Genomic DNA, 17,608 nt, shown 5'->3' with positions numbered 1-17,608 from the left:
CATTCATTCTTATCTGCAACCCCATTTGTAAAGTCACATTGCTTAATTTAAGATGATCAGTCTGTTTCCACATGCCTCAGCTCAATAACAACACAAAGCGATCTTACAGTCTGACTCAAGTTTATGTTTACAACAGAACTACATCCTGAATCTGCTTCCTCACAAATGTGCTGACTAGACGCCTCACTCCTAGCTCTGTTCCAGATGTGTGTTTGTGAAGTTCATCTGAGGACTGTCTTGGATGGTGAAACAGCTTTTACACGCCTTCACACTGCAGAACCACAGCTTATATCCTTGCATACAGTATTCTGAGAACTGGGCATGTTCAAAGCACAGCGGTTAATAATTAACACGCAGGATGTTTTCATTGTTAGCGGTGTCGTCTGGGTGTGTTGCAAACGCCATCCTGTTTGTGCAACTACAATGCTATTAAAACAACAGCAACGGTACCTAAATTAAGTACAAGTTGCTGGTTACATAATTATATTCTCTTTCTTCACTTCTGTATTTCATGTTAGTCCCAAATAGTCCAGTCATTTTATGAAAAAACCTAGGACAAATTGCAAGAGAAGCAAACTCAACTGATTTTGTATCCTCAGTTTGTCCTGAGTGAGGGGAAAAAAAGTCCCAGGAAATCCCATTGGTGGAAAGTTTTGAAAATCACCTATTTATGACCACATATTACAAAAAAACACTGTTTTTAACACACAGGGGAATGGGGTTCAAAATTTTACTTTCAGATATCACTATAAAAATTCATAAGTTGATTACACACACAAAGACAAGAAAAAAAGTCAATTACAAGTTCTTTGAATTATTCTGTTTACACATGCATATCACACATCATCTGATTTGATATGGGCTAATAAGGAATATAAGGAATAAATGCCAGAACAGATATTTAAACAGTGAATTAAAAGGTTACTATATATATAGTAACCTTTTAATTCACTGTTACATAGTAACCTTTTAATTCAAGGTTACTATATATATAGCAACCTTTTAATTCATTGTTTAAATGTCTCTTCTGGCATTTATTCCTTATATTCCTTATTAGCGCATATCAAATCAGATAATGTGTGATATGCATGTGTAAACAGAATAATTCAAAGAACTTGTAATTGACTTTTTTTCTTGTCTTTGTGTGTGTAATCAACTGGTGAATTTTCATAGTGATATCTGAAAATAAATTTTGAACCCTTTCCCCTGTGTGTTAAAAACAGTGTTTTTGGTATTATACGGTCATATAGAGGTGATTTTCAAAACTTTCCACCAATGGGATTTCTTGGGACTTTTTTTCCCTCACTCAGGACAAACTGAGGATACAAAATCAGTTGAGTTTGTTTCTCTTGCAATTTGTCCTAGGTTGACCCCAATTTTGGCCTAAAATTACTGGACTAAAAACACTGAAACGCGTTTCGTACCCAGGAGTTTATTTTGAAAGTTTTGACTGGAAACTCCATCGTCTTCTCCGGCTAACTTGACGCTTGTCAGTGGAAGCTAATCTAGTCTATGTAACTAGCCGACAATAAATCAAAACTTATACGGTAGGCACCTTTATGGAATATGTTTGGAGACAGACAAAGCATGTTAGTTAACGATACTAATATAGCTAATACACAGCTAACGGTTTAAGTCATACAAAAATCAGATCGGGTTCGCTAAACAAGCTAGCTAGCTAACATCCGCTAGCTGAGCGTACTGTTTGCTAACCCGCCATTCAGTTATTCATTTTTCTGGACATTTTGCGGCCTGATTTCTGCAGGAATCATAACCTTATAATAACTTAAACGACTTCAAGGTCAGTTATCCGAGAATATGCATCTCTCCTGCATCTAGCCAACTCAACGATATCTTTATTGTCGGCAGGTTGATGTAAAATTCGCGCTCCTCTCCAGCATGGAGAGAGCCTGACAACTGTTCCGTTTGAAAATCGATAATTTAAAGATTCTCTGTCTATCGCCAAATGTACATATCAGCTAGGACGTGACTTTAGACCTATCCCGAATTATTACAAGCCAGTCTTCAATTCGGCGTACACAGAGTACACCAAGCAGGTCTGTCTTCAATTAAATATCAATTTTTATATTTGGTCAGACTGCTATTTCTGTGGCGATCCTCCACCAGAATACACCACGAGGGGCGGGACCGGCCACTGTAAACAAATCCCAACATTGAGATTTTATAAGAATTTACCTGTTGCTTTGTGGACTATTTGTTGGCCGAACTCACCATTTTTTTCTAAACTTTCAGAAAAGGTTGTTAGTTGCGTTTTAGAGAGCATGCAGCTTTGCCAATAACCAGTTTAACTTTAAACTGATGGGTTTTTTAAGTAGACCAAGGCGATTGGGTATTGTAATAGGACAGAATATGAATGGCAAAACCAAACTTTGTTGCTTCATTCCTAGTTACAGACATGTCAGCTGATACCAAAATTGCAGAGCTACTGACAGAGCTGCATCAACTCATCAAACAAACTCAGGTGAGTACAGGGAAACCTTAAGGTGTCTCTGTAACTGACTAGGGTGGGTATCTACAGTATATTTAGTTTATTATTACCCAGGTATGACTTTGTACATAAATACAAAATAGACAACCAAATTCAAATAAACCCTGTTGCTCTCTTTCAGGAGGAGAGGTCACGCAGTGAACACAATCTGCTCAACATTCAGAAAACACATGAAAGGATGCAGACAGAAAACAAAAGTCAGTTGCTGTGTTTGTTACACTTTTATCTTCAAAAACTGTTGTTGCATTTGAAGTTGCATTTCTGGCCATTTGAGTGTGTGCATGGCATAGGTTTTTGATGTGACTGCCCAGCCTCACTCCAGACATTTTCCCCTCATCTCAACAGACAGACAGTTTTTTAAAGTTTGTAATATTCATTTTAATGTATTTTATCTATAATATTCTTGTTTCAACTGTTTTTCTCATCCTCTATTGTCTGTTTAGTGTATTTAGGTGAGACTCCTCTGTAAGACTCTTTTTAATTTCACTTACTTGTGTAAAACAGATGTGTTGCAGAAATTTCTGCTTCCTCAGTTATACTTTGCCTTTCCATACATTGTTATTGGGTGAACCTGTACCAAAATGCTGCATTATACAATTATCTTGCCATTTACAGTAGAGGTCAGTAGGTTTGATATTTCCAGGGTGTCTAGTGACCTTTACAACTCCACGAAATGATAATTACACCTGTAGAAAAACAAGTTCAGCACTGTTTTGCACATGTGCCTGAGTTCTATTCATTGTAACCCCCCAGTTATCACTATTATATGCCTCCAGATTTATTTATAATCACAGGTGCCTAATTACATGCACTGTTTTCGTGTTTCTTCCAGCCTCGCCGTACTACAGGACCAAGCTGAGGGGACTGTACACCACAGCTAAAGCAGATGCTGAAGCAGAGTGCAGGTGAGTGGCTGCAGAAGTCACATACAGACATTACCACTAGAGTGACATACTGTAAGCCCCGACTGAGCAGGAGTAGCGTGACTGGAGGCAGTCATGTAATAAAAATGTAACTGGTGTAATTCAGTGATTTAAATCCCCTGCAAAAGATCATTTGTATTCACTGCAGGGTGCACATCTCCAAAAGAGTTATATTTATAAGAAGAATAATGTACTGTCAACAAACCACTGAGTCCTCTGTCAGCTCCAGGGCAGTCTGGGTCGACAGTCAATGGGCCTCATTCACAAACTGTTCTTAAGGTGAAATGTCCTCTTAAAACTCACTCAAGAAGTTTTCACAAAGCTTCTGACACACCCCAGTGTTTCCTTATTTGGGATTTGGAAAAGAAAAGAATCGATGCACACTCAGGAGCACTCTTATACATCTTACATACATTTGAGTGCTGACATGTTTTTTTTTTTTTTTCAAAATAATTGGTGCATGCAGTTTCTTCACTTCTAAAGTTGTATAATATTACAGGATTTAAGTTCAAGTATTCTATTTTATAATTTATAATTTTTTAATTTTTTTTTTTTAAATCTTTATTTTACAAAGCATCATGGTTTTTACAATAAATTCAGAGATGTGAACTGCGTTAACACTTACATTCATTCAATATTTTTTTGCTTCAGATTTGAGATCAAACTTCTTTTTACTTTGTCAGTTGGGCACCATGCTCCGGATACAACATTCGCTGAATGACTAATAGCATCTCATGCATCTTATTCTTCCTGTTGCGTTATCTTCTGCTGACTCTGCCAGACATGACAGCTTGTTTGGTGTTCCCTTCCTGCAGCAGACCTCCGCATAACAACTGTTAGGTTTTTAACATTTGGAGTGTGTCTCTCTCCACTCCCGCTTTACACTTTCCTTTGGGCGTTCTTGACTTTTCGCAATCAATTCCTCTTTGCCCTGCAGTCTCATGCTCTTTTGTACTAATTAGGATCAACTGGCACGCTCGTTCAGTTTACGAGGACAGTGGATTCATCATTATAAGAACGCAAGTGCAAACATTTTATTCAGTTTTAGACCCTGTCATGAATCTTACGTGGACATTGCTCAACAGCAAATATAAGAAAATACCCATCATTAAGATGGCCTTGTGAGTTTTGTGTTTTAAAAATTTTGAAAGTGTATTTCCAAAAATGAATGGCATTGGCAATGGATGTTACTCTGGGGAATATCTGAGTATGAGATTCATCTTGTCCAGGTTGTTCACTGAAACTACTTGATGTTACATCATCCAGGCCGCTCTGTAACACTAATCCTGTCCAAACAGGGCTTTTACACCGGGGCCTCTTGTAGTCATCCCATAATCACAAAAATGTTTAGCATTTTCATTGTCGCCTGGAGCGCTGCAGCATGTTCAGGGCACCCAAGAAAAATCCCATTTGACATGTTGGCTGGTTTTTATTTCCCTGTTTTCACAGCATTCTGCGTCATGCTCTTGATAAAATCGCAGAGATCAAATCTTTATTGGAGGAGAGGCGAATAGGTACGTGTGTGTGTGTGTGTGTGTTGGTAAGGTGTTTCATATTTATGAAATCTGCCTTGTATAACTTGGTTGGGAATTGTTTTGTTGTTGTTTTTTCAAAATCTATCAAACAAGGAAAAAATGGATGGAAATAAAAAAAAAATGTACAGAAAAATGTTCCTCCTTCGTTATTGCAAAAAATAGTTGCAGTTGGTTTAGCAGATTTATTTAGATGAATTAACTATGATTCAAAAGACTCAAGATTCAACAATAAACAGCCGTGGAAATGCATCAAATGAATAATGTGTGATTGGCCCAGAAATGTCATAACTGCTGTCCCTCTCATGTATCTGGTGCCTGTTGTGGCTGTATGAAGATAAATATGACATAAGAGTTAATTATTGAGAGACTCTTTTTTTCTCTGATGAATGTTTCTCCGATATTCAAGATGCCTGTTTATTTGTTGACAGAAGTGCATTTGCATTTCCTTTTTTGTGACATTTCCAAAGTTTGTGACAAATTTGTGCATTGCAGTTGGATGGAAACAGTTTATGGTCCAATTTAAAGCGACTCCTGTGTTTTTTTTTTTCCCTCTTCTCATTGCCTGTCGTGCCCCAGCTGCTAAGATGGCAGGAGTTTACAGTGACAGCGATCCTCCCAGGAAGACGATGAGACGCGGTGTCCTGATGACTCTCCTGCAGCAGTCGGCCATGACGCTCCCTCTGTGGATCGGCAAGCCAGGGGACAGGTAGCCGTCAGGATTCATGTTTTCATGCTGAACGTCTTTAACCCCCCATGTTAGTGTTTTTGCATGCCGCTTTAAGGAAACTGCAGCTGTTAAAAGGTCATGTAAATAACAATGTATCTTTTATCAAAACACATTTAAGCAAATACTGACTGTGGCGCTTTCAAACTTTCTATATTCAACTAGGGATGCAAGATAATATCAGCACATAATCCTAATCAGCTGATATCAGCTTTGAAAATAAAAAATCTGTCGTGGCCTGAACTGAAAATCTCTGCTGAAAAATGTTACATTAAAATAAATATTACATGTTTTCGATAACCTAAGTATAAAGTAGTTTTCTTATTTTGCTCAGTTAGTGTGTACGTTTTGAAAAGCGTATTTAGGGCCCGAGCACTGGAACAGTGCGAAGCCCTATTGTTTTTGTAGTGTTTTTAGGGCCCGAGCACTGGAACAGTGCGAAGCCCTATTGTTATTGCTTCGTTTTTTTTTCTTCTTATTATTATCTCGTGTCATTAGGCCTTAATTTGACCCCCTAAACATGCTCAAAAACTCACCAAATTCGGCACGCAGGCCAGGTCTGGTGAAAAATTTGATAAAATGGACAAACGGACCCCCTAAGTGCAAAAATGGGCTCGGTAGCGCCACCTAGGCACACAAAGGCAGCCGCTGTGGCCCACAGGAATGTGATAGAAAGACCAAACCACTGCCGAAATGTAGGTCTCATCAACCCCTACAATTCACGCGCTGACACCCCCGACCTAAAACCAACAGGAAGTCCGCAATTTGCGTTTGAACATCACGTTCTCGCCCAAAATTCCGCTTTGAACAAAATCTATCTCCTCCCAGGCCGTAAATGTCAGCGGCTTGAAAATTGCACAGATGACAGAGGACAGAGTGCTGAACAAAAGTTCTGAAGGATTTCGTCATTACTCGATTCGTTTGGATGTGATAACACCTCCAAGTCGGAGGGGCCAGAACCAAAATCTCATTTTTTCCCATGGACTTTGGTGTGAAGAGGCTGACTTTTGGCACTAATTAGGCCCCTGCAGTGTAAAGTAAAAGTCTGACGGCTTTGAAAACTATGCAGATGGAAAGAGGACGGAAATTCCTACAAAAATATGAAGTTTTGATGTGGATTGGACCAAGTTTGTGGGAGCTATGAAGAGTTTTCAAACATTTTTGACTCTGGTGTGCTCTGCTCTGCACTCTGCCTGGACATGTGACTCACTCTAGCTGCCTCAGGAATGCGCAATACACACCCATTGTAAAAGCTCAGAGGGAGCAGAAAACACTCTCAAACTAAAACTGCCATAACTAAAAAACGGTAAAAGATAGCAAAATCATGTAAATGGGAGATTTATAGATCCGAGTCTCGTGACTCGTTTAAGCTTTGAATCAAGTCTGTAACTCAAACGGTGACCGAGCTGTGACACCTCAAACAGGGGTGGGTTTTCTGGATTTCTCCACTGGATTGAATGAGGATTTCTCTGTCTGCCTGCATTTTGGTGTGATCATGCCACAGCTGCCAGTACTCAAGTCAGTCACACACTAGGACATGCTAAGGGCGCCATCTGCTGGTGGGGCGCTGCTCGTGGCCAGAGGGACACCAGCAGCGAATGTACTACCAGTGGGTTTTTGTTGGCGTCGTGTGTGTGTGTGTGCACGTGTGTGTGTGTGTGCACGTGTGTGTGTGTGCACGTGTGTATGTGTGTGTGTGTGTGTGTTTGTGTGTGTTTGTGTGAGTGAGTGAGTGAGTGAGTGAGTGAGTGAGTGAGTGTGTGTGCCTGCATTTTGGTGTGATCATGCAGCAGCTGCCAGTAGTCCTGTCGGTCACACACTAGGACTTCCGCGGCCTTTCAAAATAAAAGCCCAAAACTCTTTCACAATAAAAGCACCGAAAAATACCCTTAAAACTGGAACACACGGACGAATTGTCTGCGCTTCGACACGCGCGGCGTCCCCGACGTGCAGGGGGGGGCGAGGGCCCGTCCAACGCTGCTTGCAGCTTTAATTTTCTTCTCCTTCTCCTTTCTTATTATTATTACGTCTAAGTAACCCTTAATTTGACCCCCTAAACATGCTCAAAAACTCACCAAATTCGGCACGCAGGCCAGGTCTGGCGAAAAATTTGATAAAATGGACAAACGGACCCCCTAAGTGCAAAAATGGGCTCGGTAGCGCCACCTAGGCACACAAAGGCAGCCGCTGCGGGCCACAGGAATGTGATACAAACACCAAACCAACGCCGAAATGTAGGTCTCATCAAGCCCTACAAATCACGCGCTGACACCCCCGACCTAAAACCAACAGGAAGTCCGCAATTTCCATTGGAATGTTCACGTTCACACCCAAAATTCCGCTTTGAACAAAATCTTTCTCCTCCCAGGGCGTAAATGTCAGCGGCTTGAAAATTTAACAGATGACAGAGGACACAGTGCTTAACAAAAGTTGCTAAAGACTTGTTATTAATTCAAATCGTTTGGATTTTATAAGCCCTCCAAGTCGGAGTGGCCAGAGCCAAAACCTCATTTTTTCCCATGGAGTTTGGTATGAACAGGCTGACTTTTGGCACTAATTAAGCCCCTGGAGTCTAAAGTAAAAGTCTGACGGCTTTGAAAACTATGCAGATGGAAAGAGGACAAAAATTCCTACAAAAATATATAGTTTTGATGTGGATTGGACCAAGTTTGTGGGAGCTGTGAAGAGTTTTCAAACATTTTTGACTCTGGTGTGCTCTGCTCTGCACTCTGCCTGGACATGTGACTCACTCTAGCTGCCTCAGGAATGCGCAATACACACCCATTGTAAGAGCTCAGAGGGAGCAGAAAACACTCTCAAACTAAAACTGCCATAACTCAAAAACGGTAAAAGATAGCAAAATCATGTCAATGGGAGATTTATAGATCCGAGTCTCGTGACTCGTTTAAGCTTTGAATCAAGTCTGTAACTCAAACGGTGACCGAGCTGTGACACCTCAAACAGGGGTGGGTTTTCTGGATTTCTCCACTGGATTGAATGAGGATTTCTCTGTCTGCCTGCATTTTGGTGTGATCATGCCACAGCTGCCAGTACTCAAGTCAGTCACACACTAGGACATGCTAAGGGCGCCATCTGCTGGAGGGGCGCTGCTAGTGGCCAGAGGGGCACCAGCAGTGAATGTACTACCAGTGGGTTTTTGTTGGCGTCGTGTGTGTGTGTGTGTGTGTGTGTGTGTGTGTGTGTGTGTGTGTGTGTGTGCGCACGTGTGTGTGTGTGTGTGCACGTGCGTATGTGTGTGTGTGTGTGTGTGTGTGTGTTTGTGTGAGTGAGTGAGTGACTGAGTGAGTGAGTGAGTGTGTGTGCCTGCATTTTGGTGTGATCATGCAGCAGCTGCCAGTAGTCCTGTCGGTCACACACTAGGACTTCCGCGGCCTTTCAAAATAAAAGCCCAAAACTCTTTCACAATAAAAGTACCGAAAAATACCCTTAAAACTGGCACAAACGGACGAATTGTCTATGCTTCGACACGCGCGCCGTCCCCGACGTGCACGGGGGGGCGAGGGCCCGTCCAACGCTGCTTGCAGCTTTAATTTATGTCTGCATCTGCCAGTGGGCCTTCACAATAAAGCATAATAATATGTTAATTTCACTACAGGAGAGACTTGATGTGGTGGAAAAAAATGAGCATATATTGCTATTGGCATTGGCAATCGACCAAAAGAGCTGGGAAATATCAGCATATCTCATATTGGGAAAAAAAAAAACAGTATTGTGCATTATCCTATTCTCAACCGTACAGCTATTTCTCTTTATCTTCTTCACTTTCTCCCTTATGATTCCTTCTGTTAAATGCTCTCTCTGACCCCCAGTCCTCCTCCCCTGTGCGGAGCGACGCCAGCCAGCAGCGACTATGTGGCCAAGCAGGGGGATAAGGTCGCGGCGAGAGTGAAGGCTGTGGACGGAGACGAGCAGTGGATCCTGGCTGAGGTCGTCAGCTACAGCCACTCCACCAACAAGTACGCTTTTAAAAATAACCACCAAAAAAACTCCTGTGGACTCGATTAGAATAAAAGAGTCAGAAAGTCCTGATTCAGACTTGGATTTTGAGATATTATTCTTTTTATCATGCAGAAAATAGGCCATTGTGGAAAAGACATAATGTGACACCAGTTTGGATTTGGTGGGAAATCTGCCGAATCGCTTTATAGCACAATACAGGAAGAGCGCACCATTCCTCCATAGCAAATGCAGAAAAAGTTTCAGAGTTTCTGGAAGCTTCTGGCTGAGGGTGGAAGGAGTGAAACATGCTGATCCTTTTCAGCAGAGACCAAGAGAAAACCTTTGACCACAAAAAAGCAAACTGAGCAACAGGAAGCACCAGGGTTTACTAGAAATGTGTTTATTTTGAGAAACAGTTGTACAAACACCACCGCTGACATGAAGTAGACGTCAGCAGACCTTTTTAGGGCCCGAGCACTGGAACAGTGCGAAGCCCTATTGTTATTGTAGTGTTTTTTTCTTTTTCTTTTTCTTCTCCTTTCTTATTAGGGCCCGAGCACTGGAACAGTGCGAAGCCCTATTGTTATTGTAGTGTTTTTTTCTTTTTCTTTTTCTTCTCCTTTCTTATTATTATTACGTCTAAATAACCCTTAATTTGACCCCCTAAACATGCTCCAAAACTCACCAAATTCGGCACGCAGGCCAGGTCTGGTGAAAAATTTGATAAAATGGACAAACGGACCCCCTAAGTGCAAAAATGGGCTCGGTAGCGCCACCTAGGCACACAAAGGCAGCCACTGCGGCCCACAGGAATGTGATAGAAACACCAAACCAATGCCGAAATGTAGGTCTCATCAAGCCCTACAAATCACGCGCTGACACCCCTGACCTAAAACCAACAGGAAGTCCAGAATTTGCGTTGGAATGTTCACGTTCTCGCCCAAAATTCCGCTTTGAACAAAATCTCTCTCCTCCCAGGCCGTAAATGTCAGCAGCTTGAAAATTTAACAGATGACAGAGGACACAGTGCTGAACAAAAGTTGCTAAAGACTCCGTCATTACTCGATTCGTTTGGATTTTATAAGCCCTCAAAGTCGGAGTGGCCAGAGCCAAAACCTCATTTTTTCCCATGGAGTTTGGTGTGAAGGGCTGACACTTGGCACTAATTAAGCCCCTGGAGTCTAAAGTAAAAGTCTGACGGCTTTGAAAACTATGCAGATGGAAAGAGGACAAAAATTCCTACAAAAATATGTAGTTTTGATGTGGATTGGACCAAGTTTGTGGAAGCTGTGAAGAGTTTTCAAACATTTTTGACTCTGGTGTGCTCTGCTCTGCACTCTGCCTGGACATGTGACTCACTCTAGCTGCCTCAGGAATGCGCAATACACACCCATTGTAAGAGCTCAGAGGGAGCAGAAAACACTCTCAAACTAAAACTGCCATAACTCAAAAACGGTAAAAGATAGCAAAATCATGTAAATGGGAGATTTATAGATCCAAGTCTCGTGCCTCGTTTAAACTTTGAATCAAGTCTGTCACTTAAACGGTGACCGAGCTGTGACACCTCAAAAAGGGGTGGGTTTTCTGGATTTCTCCACTGGATTGAATGAGGATTTCTCTGTCTGCCTGCATTTTGGTGTGATCATGCAGCAGCTGCCAGTACTCAAGTCAGTCACACACTAGGACATGCTAAGGGCGCCATCTGCTGGAGGGGCGCTGCTAGTGGCCAGAGGGGCACCAGCAGCGAATGTACTACCAGTGGGTTTTTTGTTGGCGTTGTGTGTTTGTGTGTGTGTGTGTGTGTGTGTGTGTGTGTGTGTGTGTGCACGTGTGCGTATGTGTGTGTGTGTGTGTGTTTCTGTGAGTGAGTGAGTGAGTGAGTGAGTGAGTGAGTGTGTGTGCCTGCATTTTGGTGTGATCATGCAGCAGCTGCCAGTAGTCCTGTCGGTCACACACTAGGACTTCCGCGGCCTTTCAAAATAAAAGTCCAAAACTCTTTCAAAATAAAAGCACCGAAAAATACCCTCAAAACTGGCACAAACGGACGAATTGTCTACACTTCGACACGCGCGCCGTCCCCGACGTGCACGGGGGGGCGAGGGCCCGTCCAACGCTGCTTGCAGCTTTAATTATTATTACGTCTAAATAACCCTTAATTTGACCCCCTAAACATGCTCCAAAACTCACCAAATTCGGCACGCAGGCCAGGTCTGGTGAAAAATTTGATAAAATGGACAAACGGACCCCCTAAGTGCAAAAATGGGCTCGGTAGCGCCACCTAGGCACACAAAGGCAGCCACTGCGGCCCACAGGAATGTGATAGAAACACCAAACCAATGCCGAAATGTAGGTCTCATCAAGCCCTACAAATCACGCGCTGACACCCCTGACCTAAAACCAACAGGAAGTCCAGAATTTGCGTTGGAATGTTCACGTTCTCGCCCAAAATTCCGCTTTGAACAAAATCTCTCTCCTCCCAGGCCGTAAATGTCAGCAGCTTGAAAATTTAACAGATGACAGAGGACACAGTGCTGAACAAAAGTTGCTAAAGACTCCGTCATTACTCGATTCGTTTGGATTTTATAAGCCCTCAAAGTCGGAGTGGCCAGAGCCAAAACCTCATTTTTTCCCATGGAGTTTGGTGTGAAGGGCTGACACTTGGCACTAATTAAGCCCCTGGAGTCTAAAGTAAAAGTCTGACGGCTTTGAAAACTATGCAGATGGAAAGAGGACAAAAATTCCTACAAAAATATGTAGTTTTGATGTGGATTGGACCAAGTTTGTGGAAGCTGTGAAGAGTTTTCAAACATTTTTGACTCTGGTGTGCTCTGCTCTGCACTCTGCCTGGACATGTGACTCACTCTAGCTGCCTCAGGAATGCGCAATACACACCCATTGTAAGAGCTCAGAGGGAGCAGAAAACACTCTCAAACTAAAACTGCCATAACTCAAAAACGGTAAAAGATAGCAAAATCATGTAAATGGGAGATTTATAGATCCAAGTCTCGTGCCTCGTTTAAACTTTGAATCAAGTCTGTCACTTAAACGGTGACCGAGCTGTGACACCTCAAAAAGGGGTGGGTTTTCTGGATTTCTCCACTGGATTGAATGAGGATTTCTCTGTCTGCCTGCATTTTGGTGTGATCATGCAGCAGCTGCCAGTACTCAAGTCAGTCACACACTAGGACATGCTAAGGGCGCCATCTGCTGGAGGGGCGCTGCTAGTGGCCAGAGGGGCACCAGCAGCGAATGTACTACCAGTGGGTTTTTTGTTGGCGTTGTGTGTTTGTGTGTGTGTGTGTGTGTGTGTGTGTGTGTGTGTGTGTGTGTGTGTGTGTGTGCACGTGTGCGTATGTGTGTGTGTGTGTGTGTTTCTGTGAGTGAGTGAGTGAGTGAGTGAGTGAGTGAGTGTGTGTGCCTGCATTTTGGTGTGATCATGCAGCAGCTGCCAGTAGTCCTGTCGGTCACACACTAGGACTTCCGCGGCCTTTCAAAATAAAAGTCCAAAACTCTTTCAAAATAAAAGCACCGAAAAATACCCTCAAAACTGGCACAAACGGACGAATTGTCTACACTTCGACACGCGCGCCGTCCCCGACGTGCACGGGGGGGCGAGGGCCCGTCCAACGCTGCTTGCAGCTTTAATTACCATTTGTTTTTGATAATTGCACCAAGGTGTCACAATTATTTTCATTGTCAGACAGTTTCAAAAATGACTTCTTGTGTCTTTCCTTCTTCTAGATATGAAGTGGATGATATTGATGAAGAAGGCAAAGAGTGAGTCAGCTTTAATCATTTCATATTCTCCATTTCCAACCGCTCATCATTACTGACATCTGTTCTGTACTCTTGATGTTCAGTCATTTCTTTTTTTCCCCTTTCTGTTTTCTGTCTCTCAGTGTTTATCCTCCTGCCTTTATCCACAACATCCTTTCTTCCAGTTTCCCACTCCCTCCTTCGTGTGGTTTCCCTCTCTGTCTCCGTTACCCTGTCAGTCTCTTTGGGTCACATTTTCAGTTAACCATTTCTTGTTGGAATAAACTGATGTATTTGCTGTTTGCTGCTGGCCTCTTAATTAGAAAGCTAAAAATGTCCAGTCGTCCACTTCTGATATGATGGAGGTTCCTCCTTCACCATAGCTCTGAAATAATGTATATTTTTATTTTTCTGTCAGACAGCTGACTAGAGAAGTCAGTCATGTGGTGTGGGAAAAGCCCACAGAGCTGCTCACTCTGTCTGAAAGAATTTGACTGCTCTGGGTTTCCATGAAGAGCTTTGGTATCCCATGGTGGTCTAAACCACTGATTCCCAAACCAGTCCTCAAGGACCTCTTGTCATGTAGGTTTTTGTTTCAGCTCTTCTCTGTCACACTTGATCCATTTAAGGGCTTCATGCTGATTGGTTGAAACAGATCTGTCTGAACAAGGCGTGTATGAAGGTGTGAGGGCCTTAACTGAATCAGGCGTGCAAGAGTAGAGCTGGAATAAAAAACCTGCAGGGAGTCCTTGAGGGCTGGTTTGGGAGCCACTGGTCTAAATGACGATACAGAGGCCTTTTTATTCTGGCAAAACTAAAATTGTCGGGAAACACTTGAAATTTGCAGAACAAAAATAGTCAAATGTAAAGATACTGAAAATTGGCACAAAATATTAGCACTGCTGTCAGCCTCCAAAAGCCCATATCAGTCAAACCTTTAACCCTCTGGTCTCACACTCAGGCTGAATAAACACTGTCGCTCCAGAAATATCTGTGGCTGAAATGTGTTTGTGGTTGTATTTGATCAGGAGACACACTCTGAGCAGGAGGCGCATCATCCCGCTCCCCCAGTGGAAGGCCAACCCAGAGACGGACCCCGAGGCCCTGTTCAGTAAAGACCAGCTGGTGCTGGCCCTCTACCCCCAGACCACCTGCTTCTACCGGGCCCTCATCCACACTCCGCCACACAGGGTGAGACCCACCAGCCCACATTACAGCAGTAAATTTAGCTGTGACGCCCAGCCGGAGCAGAGGCTCTGAGGTTGCATCACAAGTCTCCTAGCAACCACGTCTAGCGCCATCATGGAGGTCAGCTAGAGAACTGGCTCAGTGCAAAAAAAAATAAATACATGTATATCAGCCGAGCAAGGAAAGAGAGAGAGATTAAAAGTACTGTGGTGGTGAGGCTCTTTTCTGTTATGTAAATCAGATTTTACAGTAAGGCTGCGTTTCTAACTTGTGTTACTATTGAGAGACATACAGCAAAAAACAGGGTGTCTGCATGTCCTCAAAAAGTCTTAAAATGTCTTTAAGTCAATTTAGAAAATATTAGACCTTAAAAGTCATTAAACAGTCTTACATTTGAATTTATTAAGTCTTAAATTCCACTTAAACATGTTATCTAATTTAATTTATAATTATTTTTTCAGAAATTGTCAAGATTTCCTGCATGAAAATTAACATTTTTGATACTACCACTGAACTTTATTTTTACTTTCTTACTATTGACATGCTACACTTAACTTGCCTGTTGCAGATTACTCCCTTTATTCTTACTCTCGTACACTGCATTTATATGCACATAAGAAACCAAAATATTATATCTGTAGAGAGAAATCCACAGATATCCTTGGATTTACTGTTTGAAAAAAAATCCTAATTTCATTTTCTCTACCAGCTGCAGTTGACGTCACCTGAAAGAAAATGACCTCGGCACAAGACCAAATATATTGTACTTACCTTTACACTTACCTGAAGTGCTCATTTGAATAAGAAAAGGATGCTTTTTTTCCAGTTTGATCTTGGAATGGTCTTGACAAGCGTTAAATTTAATACTCTGATTCCTGTAGACTCCCTGAAAAATCAGGCTCCAGATGAACTCAGTGGTGTAACTGAGCCATCTTGGCAGAAAGATGCTTTTTGGGTTGAAAACACACTTTAGTCTATTAGCTTTGCTGCTACAGGTTGTGTTTTCTCTGCTCCTCTCTCCTCACTCCGTCCCTGTCCATCTGTTGCACTTACAAGTCGACTCTGGTTAATGAAGCCTAAATAAGGTCGGCTGGTGGAAGGAAAAAAAAAATCTGTTTCAGAATCACTCCACATCTCAAAATCTGGAAAATAGGTGGCTATTGCCAGTCGTTTTACGAATATAAGGCTAGAATCGGCAATAAATCATCTGTCACTTGTCCTCGCGTCCCTTTTGAAAACCGCCAGGGAACATTCATCAGTACAGAACAAATATTCACTTTCTTTTTGAATTTGAAACACTCAGACTTCAGTTCATTGTAAGATCATATAACACGTTACATGATTATAGCGGGCTACTTAGGGAAAAAAGCCCTTTTGTTGCGTTGATGAGCTCCTGGCCCAGAAAATTTGTTCTGTGTCGACTGCTGTTCCCTCAGGGTCTGCTTTCAAAAAGAGTTTCATCTTGTATTTCTTTCTTTTTTCTATTTTTTTTTTTTTTTAAATCTTGGTTAAATGACTCAGAATGGCTACCTATGCTCCAGATTTTGAAGTCAGTGCAGTCTATTATGATTTGGTTGGCCAACATGAAGTGGAGTCCAGCGATTTGGAACTGAGAGATGAGAGCAGACGAAGGAGAGAGAAGCAGAGGAGAGAGGACCTGCAGCAGTGAGGTCAGCGGACTAAGGACCACACATTTTGAATCCAGAAGGGACATTTATGGGCCTTTTTCAGTGCTGCTTTCTTAATGGGTCAGTTGCCCCTTATAGCTCAATTTTAGCCTGATTTTTAGCAGTACTTTTTTTTTCCAATACTAAAACACTGTTGTAGTCACTGATATAAACCATGGCAGTGAAGTCAGAAATACTGAAATTGTCCTGGTCAGATAAACACAAAATCAGTTCACACTTTAAATGCTGCTTAGGCAGTTGAGTCCTAATTTTAGAAACGGTGTCAGCCATTCTTAGCCGCTGTTGTCCAAATGCTGAGGACCTCCAATATGGCTTCCAGATGGTTTGGGTTGTGACTGAAAGCCTTGTGTTGTACTCTGTAGCTTTTTTATTTAGGACAGGGCAAGTGCAACACTGACTCGTCAAATTAAAGTAATCAGATGTGAGGTGTAGATGACTTACTAATTATGTTCTTACTGTTAGAAATCTCTGATTGCTCTCTAAGAACTGATGAGGTTTGAGTTTTGTTTGGAACTGGATACATGCAGAGGCGGTGGAAAATATACCTCTCTCTAAAACAGATTAAATACCAGTTGAGCCACTAGAGGAGGATGACAGAGTGACACACAGCAAAGCTAACAGTTTTGACTATCTTACTGTAGCATCTGCAGGTAAATCAGCTCTCTTCTAGCCATGTTCCTGTCGCCTCGGCAACTAATCCAGCAGTGATGCCACCAAACCTGTAGAGTATGATCTAACCAGAGCACCTGTGTGTTTGCAGCCTCAGGACGACTACTCGGTGCTATTTGAGGACACGTCGTATGCCGACGGCTACTCCCCTCCGCTCAACGTGGCCCAGCGCTACGTGGTGGCCTGCAAGGAGAACAAGAAGAAGTGACCAAAGAACGGAAACCGAGACCGGAGGAGACCAAGAGACAACGACAATGAAACCTGCTTTGGGAACATCCGCGCTTCAGAATAACACTAATTTCCATTTCATCTGAACAGGGTTAGAGGAACATCTGTCAAAAAAAAACTCAAACTGGTTGAAACACACATCAGACAATGCTGACAAAGCATTTGAACCCAAAGTTGAGACAGACTTTCCAGCTCCCGTCATGTTTTTTTTTGTTTTTTGTTTTTTTTTGGACACATTTTTGGAAATTATCTGCGCTGAAGGACACGATCAGTGAAGGTTTGCTGTATTTTGGAATCCAGGTGTGGGTTATTGATTTTTTTACATATTTCTTATGTCATTATAATGTCAGATGTTACACAGCTTTGCACTGCACCGCTGTGGTTGCATCTTTTGTTGACTAGTTGATGTTCTGCCTTGCGTGTTGATG

At 42.3% G+C, this 17,608-nt stretch overlaps 1 protein-coding gene across 4 annotated transcripts; it reads left to right on the top strand.

The window, feature by feature from the left end:
* Nucleotides 1–1,429: 1,429 nt before the first annotated feature.
* sgf29 (SAGA complex associated factor 29) lies at nucleotides 1,430–17,298 on the top strand. 4 transcript variants are annotated; one of them, XM_030058968.1, is made up of 10 exons: nucleotides 1,430–1,547; nucleotides 2,409–2,482; nucleotides 2,631–2,706; nucleotides 3,342–3,414; nucleotides 4,882–4,946; nucleotides 5,544–5,673; nucleotides 9,522–9,668; nucleotides 13,393–13,428; nucleotides 14,436–14,598; nucleotides 17,044–17,298. In XM_030058968.1, exons 2-10 carry the CDS (start codon nucleotides 2,417–2,419, stop codon nucleotides 17,158–17,160), a joined length of 873 nt encoding a protein of 290 aa, XP_029914828.1. In that variant the 5' UTR covers nucleotides 1,430–1,547; nucleotides 2,409–2,416; the 3' UTR covers nucleotides 17,161–17,298. The 4 variants fall into 4 exon arrangements, with proteins under 4 accessions (XP_029914828.1, XP_029914831.1, XP_029914830.1 ...); XM_030058970.1 differs by having other exon boundaries at nucleotides 1,478–1,547; nucleotides 2,415–2,482; XM_030058969.1 differs by lacking the exon at nucleotides 1,430–1,547 and adding an exon at nucleotides 1,616–1,801.
* The last annotated feature ends 310 nt before the right edge of the window (nucleotides 17,299–17,608 follow it).

Source organism: Myripristis murdjan, chromosome 8, assembly GCF_902150065.1.
Source record: "Myripristis murdjan chromosome 8, fMyrMur1.1, whole genome shotgun sequence".
Taxonomy (NCBI): Eukaryota; Metazoa; Chordata; class Actinopteri; order Holocentriformes; family Holocentridae; genus Myripristis; species Myripristis murdjan.
This window is presented reverse-complemented; position numbering and strand designations above follow the sequence as displayed.

Bases quoted from the DNA above. Each gene is read 5' to 3' on its own strand.
- sgf29 (XM_030058968.1), top strand. From the start codon at position 2,417: ATGTCAGCTGATACCAAAATTGCAGAGCTACTGACAGAGCTGCATCAA. The intron at 9,669-13,392 runs GTACGCTTTTAA...TCCTTCTTCTAG, and splicing joins TACAGCCACTCCACCAACAA to ATATGAAGTGGATGATATTG. The intron at 14,599-17,043 runs GTGAGACCCACC...GTGTGTTTGCAG, and splicing joins TCCACACTCCGCCACACAGG to CCTCAGGACGACTACTCGGT.